General features: G+C 54.4%; 1 protein-coding gene across 2 annotated transcripts in view; it reads left to right on the forward strand.

Moving 5' to 3' along the window:
* Positions 1 to 8,326, forward strand: part of VPS26C (VPS26 endosomal protein sorting factor C) — a 40,592-nt gene extending 32,266 nt beyond the window's left edge. For both annotated transcript variants that reach the window (XM_025050190.1, XM_006916744.3), the window contains 4 exons: positions 28 to 102; positions 3,832 to 3,982; positions 4,217 to 4,369; positions 6,943 to 8,326. In XM_025050190.1, the coding sequence (XP_024905958.1) occupies positions 28 to 102; positions 3,832 to 3,982; positions 4,217 to 4,369; positions 6,943 to 7,025 (462 nt within the window). In that variant the 3' untranslated portion in view covers positions 7,026 to 8,326. The remainder of the gene's footprint in view (positions 1 to 27; positions 103 to 3,831; positions 3,983 to 4,216; positions 4,370 to 6,942) is intronic.
* Positions 8,327 to 9,242: the final 916 nt, after the last annotated feature.

The raw sequence follows: 9,242 nt of genomic DNA on the forward strand, positions 1-9,242 counted from the left end.
TGATTTTGGTTTTCTCTCTTGTTTTAGCCTCAGAAGGGGAAACTGACTCCGAGTCCTGTGGACTTCACCATCACACCTGAAACCTTACAGAACGTCAAAGAGGTAACATGCTGCTGCCACATGACCACCAGGGGCGTCTCCTTAGTAACCGGATCCCACCCACGACTGACTGCTGCCTGGTTCTGTATTTGGGTATCAAGAGGAAATTCCCGATGATTGTCTGTTCCCAAAATAGTCTGTATTTTCCATTTTGATTTTTTTTTTTTTACTCAGTAACCACTTAGAAGACTAACACTTTTGAAGTTTCTCAGCGACGGTATGTTTATTATTTTTCACACCTTCTCCCAGTTTTATCGCACTGTGAGCCCAGACCTGCCGTGATCCCGTTGCACCGCCACCTGTCACGGTGGCCGCACCCCCTTGATTTCTCAGAGTTGCCACCACCTACACTTGGCCACCTGGTAGTCTCTTGTCACCCGTGGCCATGGCGGCTCGTCCTTGCTCTCATCCTGCCCTCTGCTCGCCGGACAGGTTAAAGGCAAGTTTGGGAGGACTGGGGCACAGGATGATGCTGGCCTCGCCCCTCGGGAGCACAGCTGGGGCAAGGCTGTGCCGAAGGGGGCATTTCAGGAAGGCCATTTACCATCGCCGCTCGCTTCAGTTTCTGGAGCGCACACGACCCTGGTGGGCCAATCCGATGTTTCTCCCGCAGGAACCAGAGCCGTGAATGGAAGCCTGCGTGGGGAGTGGGTAGAGGTGGGCCCGGGCCCCCTGCTGAGCCGCACGCTGTCCCACATCCTCCCAGGCCTCAGCCGGTTAGCCTGAGAACTGCCCAGCCGTGTCCCCGTTAGCCCTACTTTTTCTTAAGTTGGTTAGAACATGTTTCTATTTCTTACTTCTGAAGAGTCTAAGTGATAGAAAACTTGGTCACAGGCTGGATGGGGAAGAGGTGCTCATGTTCAGAGCACATGTTAGCAGATGCATTGCAGGTGTCTCTGTAAACAGCTTCTAGCAAGAATTTTTGAAACGCAGTCCCTAATAGAGGAATGTAACCTGTTCTTTTTCACTTGGAAAACCGTCGCATTTGTTTTGTTCCTTTCATCTTGTTCTGCATTCTCTGACATACTTTATTCTTTGTTTCCCGTCTTTAGCCTGATTCACTAAGGTTGTGAGGATTTGGTTTGTTTCTGTTCTTGCTGTTGTTTGCTCCTTTTCCCTCTCGCATCCTGTTTCCTAGTAGTTACCCTCAAATGTCCAGACATATAAGTTTACATAACAACCCTGAGAAAAGGGACCTTCTGGCAGGTTTGTAGCATTTTTGCATCTCCCCCGCACCCCCCGTTTGTTGAAATCATCTTAAATTGAAGTCCCAGCTTGTCATCAGTTTTATTTTCCCCAGTGTTAAGCCTTTATTGGCTCAGAAACCATTTCTTAATAAGTTGCCTGGAGTATAACAGTCACATTATTTAGCCCGGTTAAGTTTTACCACGCTCACTGCTCGCCATTGATTCTACTCACTTGTGTTTTCTCCTTCTTCAATTTTTTTTTTGTTTAGCTGGAATACATCCTAGAGTCAATCTTTCAGAAAGGGTGAGGAGTGAACCTAAGTCCTTGAGTGTCTAAAAAATATCTTACTTCGCCCTCACACCTGAATCTCAGTCTAGGTAGAAAATTCTAGCTCTAATGTCATTAGCCCTTAGAACTTTGAATAATAGCTCCCTGGTTTTCTAGAGCCTAGTGATACTGATGACTGTGATTCTCAGGTGCGTGTGGGCTGATTGTTTCTCCCTCTCCTTACCCCCTCCCACCCCCGACAACTTCCGACACCTGAAGTTTCAGAGCACTCGCCCAGGTGTGGATCCTCTCATCTGTGTGCCTGGCCTTTGGGGGTCTCTTTCATGCCAAAGGCTGAACCTTCCCCCAGCCCTGTGCTCGTCTCTCATCATTTCCCAGACGCACCGCAGGGGCCCCTGGCTCAGTCTTCCAGCTCGCTGATGTGCTCTTCGGCTGGCATTTAGCTCTCCTGTTGGAATGTTTACTCAACACCAGTGTGATTCATTTCTGAGCACGGTTCCTTTTCCATGTTACCACAAATGCAGAGCCCTTCCCCCCTACCTCCTACTGATGCTGTTTCTCGCGGAGTTGGTTCTTAGAGAGTGTGTGCCTCTTTTTCCTTTATTTTTCTCAGCTGTTTGTTGATTCTTGGTTGTCCGTTTATATTTATAAAGACCTTGTTAACTAGACTCTCTCCGTAGCTCAGATGAGAATGTTCTTCTGATTATGGACGCACAGTACACTTTGACCAGAGGGGCTTTGCTCCGAGTGTTGCACAGGGGACGGAGGCATTTGGCCCCACGTGCTTTCTTTTAGGGTGTGCAGGTGGTTTGTCTTCTGGGTCCAGGGGCTCCGGCACTGGGGCTGTAAGTGACATGGGGCCTTGGCCCTGCCTGCTTTGGGAGTCTCCTTGGTGGGAAGTCCCCCTTGTGGGAAGGTGCGGTGCCAGCCTGGGGTGGCACGAACCTGGCTGCACACAGCCAGTTTCACCACCCTCTGATGCTGTACCTGCCTTTCCCTGGGTGGGCCCCCACCTCTACGCAGTGCCCAGGGCCTGCTGGGAACACTCGCTCACTCAGCTCTCTGCCAGCTGCAGGGCACAGTGCCCTGGACTCGATGTCATTGTGGGTCCACTTTTATCTCACGGAAACGCTTCCCTGGGAAGGCTCCGGGGCGTCGCGCAGCCTCGCTGGGCGTTCGTGTGTGCACGTCGGGGAGGGGAGGGGACGGGAGGGGAGGCGGCGGCAGTGACGATCTTCAGCTGGGCAGCGAGAGCTTTTCTCTTCAGTGGCCTGAAAGACTTTTTAATGGAGACTGCTACTGCTTATTTTTTTAAAAAACAAATAGTTTCTTTAACTTTTAGTTATTTTTAGAACTCTAAAATCTCAAATCGAGGCTTCTAGGGCTCTCTGCCCCGGGCCCCCTGGCTCCTCAGTGCTGTCCGTAAGGTGGGCCCCCAACACTGACATGGGGCTGGTCTGGGGCTGGTCTGAGCCGAGCCGAGCTGTGAGTGTAAAGTTAGGGTCTCAAAGGCTCAGTATGAAAGAGAACGTAAACATCGTAATTTTTAAATATCGATTATACATGGAAGTGGTAATGTTTTGGATGTATCAGTTAATTTTACCTGTTTCCTTTTACTTTTTAAAATGTGGCTACTAGAAAAACTTAAATGACCTATGTGGTTCACATCATGGCTTGTATTGTTTCTGTCGGACAGCAGTGTTCCAAACTCTGAATGATCTTCAGTTACTGGGACGCAGCCAGAGGTGAAGACGGCTACAATTGTCTCTTTACATCTGTTTCTCCCACAAGGACATCATCACTCAGCTGGGACCTGTTTCCTCTGTCTACAGAGGCTTATGGTCAAGCATTGAAGAGCATTGTTCTCTTTAAATGTCCTTGAAATAAATGTCTTGACTTTTTAAAAATTGTATTATTGGAAACAGTTGTAAATTGGTTATCTTTTTTCGTGACTGGTTGTCCTTAAATCCTTCCTCAGACATTTTTATGTCATTTCTTCGTGAGCGACCCCGCCGCCCTGTGCGGAGTGCCGGATGCCTGCTGCCTGTCAGAGAGCTTGAACGTTCGGTCTGTCAGTTACGTCGACTGAAGATGTAACTACTGTTGTACCTTCTCCCCCATTTTGTAAAACAGGGTCCCAGTGGGTTTTACAAAAATTATCCAACTTTGCTTCCAGTTTTTATTTGTACCAAAGTGACCATCGAGTCATTTCCCCTGGCACCTTCCAGTCCCGATGTATTTTTCATCTTGTTTTAGAGAGCCTTGCTCCCCAAATTCCTCATCAGAGGACACCTCAACTCAACCAACTGCGTTATCACACAGCCGCTCACAGGGGAGCTGGTGGTGGAGAGCTCGGAGGCCGCCATCAGGAGCATCGAGCTGCAGCTGGTCCGCGTGGAGACGTGCGGTAAGGGCCTCTGCCGCCCTCGGCGGGCGCGGCAGCAGCACAAGTGCCCTCCACTCCGAGAACGTGCTTGAGGACAGTGAGGCGGGGAGGGCAGGGGGCTCTCGAGAACCTCGGGGAGCAGACGGGGGACGTGGGCGAGGGAGCGGATGCAGATCCTCAGTCACAGAGCGTCTGCTGATCAGCATGTTCGGACGTGGCTCCTTTCTGACCACCGACGTGCTCCACCGTCCCCAGGGTGTGCAGAAGGGTACGCCCGCGATGCCACAGAGATCCAGAATATTCAGATCGCTGATGGGGACGTGTGTCGGAGCCTCTCAGTCCCCATATACATGGTCTTCCCCCGGCTGTTCACCTGCCCGACGCTGGAGACCACCAACTTCAGAGTGGGTAAGCGCCCGGCTCCCTGCCCTCACGGCCGGGGCTGGCAAGCGGCCCGCAGACGGGCCACCTGGTGCCTGGGACAGACACACCGGTCTGCTCGGGTCAAGTACAGCTGAGCACTCCTCCTCCAGCTCCGTGAGAAGCTGCCGTGTGGGGGTGGGGTGTCACCCAGGGAGGCAGCAGTAACCCCGTCCCTGTGGGCCAGGGCAGGGACGATGAGCTCTGTGAAGCGAACTAACAAGGGACAAGGCAGCTCGGTGCCTCTGATAGGCTGGCATTTGACAGAGACCCAAAATGTGACAGTTCTATGACCGTTAGGCATCGTGCAGCCTGGGCTCTTTGGGGACACCGTCTGTGCCATGCCTGAGGCTCACTGGTAACCAGTGTGATGGGGTCTGGTAACTGCTTCTGCTGGCATGCCCGCTTCACGGAGAAATGGGGACATAGTGACGCCACCACTTCGTATGAATGTCACAGTCCCCCTAACTTTAAAGGTGCATTATTTTTAGTCCAGAATCTTTGTTTTAGTTAGAGCATGATTTCACTTCAAACAATTCCAAATGTAAAATGTATGTGAGTACCGTTTCATTGCCAGAGTTGAGCAGGTGATGTTTTTTAAAGAGAGGGAAAGGTTGTCGCATCTGCCGCTGAATCGTGGGCGCCTCTTGGACCTTCTTGTGGCCTACGTGGGTGTGAGTCCTGGAGCTCCGACCGCCCGTGGGTTAGAAGCACAGGCGATGTGCGTGGAGCCTGGTGCGTCATCTGAAACACTGCATTGAGAGCACATGGGGTCAGCAAAGAGGGCAACAGAGCCAGCTGTTTGCCCCACGTAAAAGGGCGGTGACATCTTCCGAGAGACCACATTGGGTCAAACTTGACCCAAGCCAGGGTACCACAGTTTTTCCTAGAAGGCGCGTGTGTGGTCGCTGTGGACTGGGCGGTATGTGCCCTCAGCACAGAGCCCAAGCGCAGGGGCCTGGACTGCCCCGAGGCCACCCGCCCGCGGCCTCCCACGCGTCCTGCTGGAGATGCTCCTGCGGCTACTAGCACCGCAGTCCCTGGCACACCGCACATGGCGGTCTGGAGATGCTACTTTTTTACTTCAGAATGCTTTGATTTTAAGTTGAAGAGGAACTTCACTGTTGATTTCTCTCAATTCGATTTTCCTGCATAAACTGTAGAAAGGTCCAAAAAATTTTCTGTGCTGTGCTATTCACTAAGCAACTAAATTTTTTCACGTTATTTCTATGCATTTTACAAAGTATCCATTTAACTCTTCATGCGGCGCCTCTGATTCTTCCAGAGAAATAACGCCCTCGGTCCATCCGCCGAGACACCAGTGCTTTCCTGTCCTCGTGCCCGGTGGCGGTTCAGTCTGGTTTGGGGCTTGCCCAACGACGCATGCGGTTAGGGAGCCCCCACGGAAAAGGGGGCGAGCGGGCACGACTGAGCCTGCAGCGTGGCGGGCCCTGGGGTGGCTGCCCGCGTGGCTGGCCGAGGGGAGGCTCCGAGTCTCGGAGGGGTGGGCCCCATGTCCCGCAGCAGGAGCAGCATCTGGGTGAGCGCTGACCACAGGTGACGTCACACGCATGGTCAGGCCTCCCGCGGAGACTCGCTCGGAGTGTAGGGGCTGGGCCCGGAGGCCACACGGACGCAGCCGCTCTGCCACATGTGCTCTGCCCTGGCCCAGCCTGCGCGCTTGGTGTCCTCCGTCCACTGCAGCCACCCTGCCCCTCCCAGGGAGGACAGCAGGCGGCTGGGGGAACGGAGGGTCCTGAGGGCCGTGCTGGTGCCGTGGCGATTGGCTAAGTCAGGAGAGAGACAGGGCGGCACTGCTGGGTGTGACCGCTGTCCTGGACGGTGCTCGGGAGGGCGAGCGGCCACACCCGGGACGTGCTCCTCAGGACTCCAGCTGCATGAGGTGCCCCGAGCCCCTCCCACTGCGGAGCTTCTGCAGCGGGGAGCGGGGGGCTCCTTCACCTCAGGAGACAGGCTTGTCTTCCTCGGGGAGCTCCCTCGTCACGCAGCCCTCCTGCTGGCGGGAAGGCCAGCCCCAGCGCCAAAGAGCTGGTGGAGAAACCCTGTCTGCGGCAAGGTCGGAGACGCACGTTTGAACAGGTGTTTCAGATAAACTGACGCTCTCCACGGCAGCACCAGCTAAACGGAGCGTGTCCTGAACGTGGATTCACCCGGGGCGTGGGCACCCAGACAGCTGCAGGCCGCCTGCAGTCTGCTGTCCCCTTAAAAGCTGTAGGAAATGTCAAAGTAAAGCCAAAGAGCCTGTGGCTTGAAAGGGTTCTAGAAGGTTCTCTGTATTAAAGACGAAGGACAAGGAAAGTGTGGTTGGGGAAGCTGCTGCCTTTCTGCTCCCAGGTGAGAAGACAGACTTATCTGAGCAAGTGCAGCAGACAGCCGTGCAGCCATCTTCACGGTTCTCCTGGGGGCTTAGGATGGATGACACCTGTGGGCCACCAGCACCGAGACCCCCGCGGCCCCGGGCTCCCTCGCTGCCTGCGGGCGGGGGGCTGGCGCTTGGTTGCTGCTGCTCGAGTTGTAAGGCCTGTCCTTTGTCTTCTCAGAATTTGAGGTCAACATCGTCGTGCTCCTTCAAGGCGACCACCTCATCGCGGAGAACTTCCCACTGAAGCTCTGCAGGGTGTAGCTCAGGAGGTTACTGACCCAAGGGAGGCCAGGCGGAGACGCGGCCGGCAGCGACACGGGCAGTGTTGTGGATGATTCTGTGTCAGAAGTGGACCCGAGCCCTGGGATGACAATCACCTGTGTCCTCCTTCCTTGAGGCTCTGCGTCTAGTGATGCCTCTTGTCAGACTTTTCTTTGAAATCCATCAGGATTCCTTAATGTTCTCGGCAAGATCACTTCCCAGAAAGCAGAATGTCCTGACTCATGGCTTCCCTGCTCCCTTCAGGGCCCGAGGACATGGAGCAGCAGTGTGACTTTGCTGCTACCAAGTGAGGCCCTGGGGTCAGGGACACCCTCCCTGGCCTGTAACAGGTGTGGCCTCAGGACAGCAGAGGACACATTCGGTGACAGGCATGCTCGCCGCTGTGACGTGAGCAGGTACCCGCCAAGGAGTGCAGAGCTGCCTCCACTGGAAATCCGTCGCATGTTCCCCGCTGTGTTCTGTAGTCTTTTACATTTTTCACAGTAACTTTAAAAGTTTTAGAAAACTGGAAAAAAGTATCCCTTGCTCTCCTAGAAGTGAGGGGACTCGGTGACATGGCCGGTGCTGCAGTGTTCCTCAGTCTCGGGAACGGGTGTAAAGTCGTGTGCGGCTGTGTTCCCAGGACGTGTGTACACGCAGGGTGACTCGGGGACGTGTGTCCGCGCCTGATGCTGTTGGGGGTTCTGCATAGCAGGAGACGGTCGGTGTGCCCGGGCGGTGGGTGACGACCTGCCTCCGACCCACCGAGGGACCTGTGTTCAGGCCAGGGGCTCTGGGCCTGAAGCCATTCCTCCTCAGCCTCCCTGTGCGGTCCACGGTGTATTGTGCGCCTGTCACGGCCCATTTCTTCCTTCCAACCCTGCCACTCTCGTCAGTCCACGGTCGTCGAGGCCTCGGAAGTAGGTCCTGTGCCTCGCATGCACCTGGCCTTCCCTGCTGCGCAGGTTCCGCAGGGTGGGCTCTGGCTGACAGCCCAGGCCGTGCCGCCATCGTCCGGGGACAGCGTCTGTGATGCTGAGGACAGACAGCCCTGACTCAGGCACAGCTTTATCCCACGGCATCACCAGGGAAAGTGATACAGCTTACTCACTGGGTCATCTAAAGGTTGGTTCCCACAGTAAAGTTCTGGCTTATAAATCTCCTTCTACGCTCACATGACTGTAACGATCTGTTTTTGATGATGTGTTTGAAGTAGCAGAAAACAAAGGCCATACTTCTGGGAAATTTCAAAGGGAGAAATCATTTTTAATAAAACAAAGCTAAATGAGAATTTCGAGAAATGGTTTGGATGTGTATTGCTATGTCATTTCTTTAGTAAACACATTTTGTGGATATAAATATGGTGAGTACTCTCCTTAGGGAATAATTATTACCTAAAGAGCTGCCAGCAGCCCAGCCACCTTTACCACTTCCTTCTGGGCCGGGCTGGCCACTCCCTTCCCTTTCGTGGCCAGACACCTCCATCGTTGGTTAAGGGACACTCGGGTGTTTGGGTGTCCTGGACAGCAGCTGTCCCTCTGCAGCACGGCTGGCTGGAGCTAGGGCTCCGCTTGGGAGGCACAGGGCTGTCCGAGTCTCCCCCTGGAGCAAGAGGAGGGGGAGGGGAGGGGAGGGAAGTGTGAACCGTGAGTTTGACACACGTCGTTTTGGAAACGCCCGTTGAGGCAGTAATGCGTTTTGGCCCTTGGCTCCATTCTCAGCTGCGGTGTGCGTTCGAGCAAAGGTGAAGTAAATCAGAAATGAACGTTAAAAAAAAGCCAAAGCATCGAGCCTGGGTGTGTCCAGAGTCCCTGTCCCACGCCCACCTGGTGTCTGGTGAGGACCTGCAACCCTGACTTGGTGCCTGCCTTCCCCACTGGAGTCTCACAGAGCCTGGCTCAGCCTGAGATCACCCCCACGTGCCGTGATCGGGGCCGTGGCCGATCACCCGTGCTCCCCCCTCCCCCTTCTCGTTCAGAAATGGTTTGTTGCCATGGACCCATGCCCGCCTGGCGAGGGACTTATTTCCAACTCCTTTGTAGCTGGGTGCGGTCATGTGACAGGAGGATGTGGGCCACTGGAGGCCGGACCAGGCACGGACCCACGTCCCTGCCTAGACCATGCCGGACACAAAGAACATGCAAGAGGAACGTTCCGCCCTCCCCGCCCTGTGTCATCGTCACAGGAGAGAGAAACGGGCTCACCTTCAAGCCACTG

The sequence above is a fragment of the Pteropus alecto genome, unplaced genomic scaffold, assembly GCF_000325575.1.
Source record: "Pteropus alecto unplaced genomic scaffold, ASM32557v1 scaffold97, whole genome shotgun sequence".
Classification (NCBI taxonomy): Eukaryota; Metazoa; Chordata; class Mammalia; order Chiroptera; family Pteropodidae; genus Pteropus; species Pteropus alecto.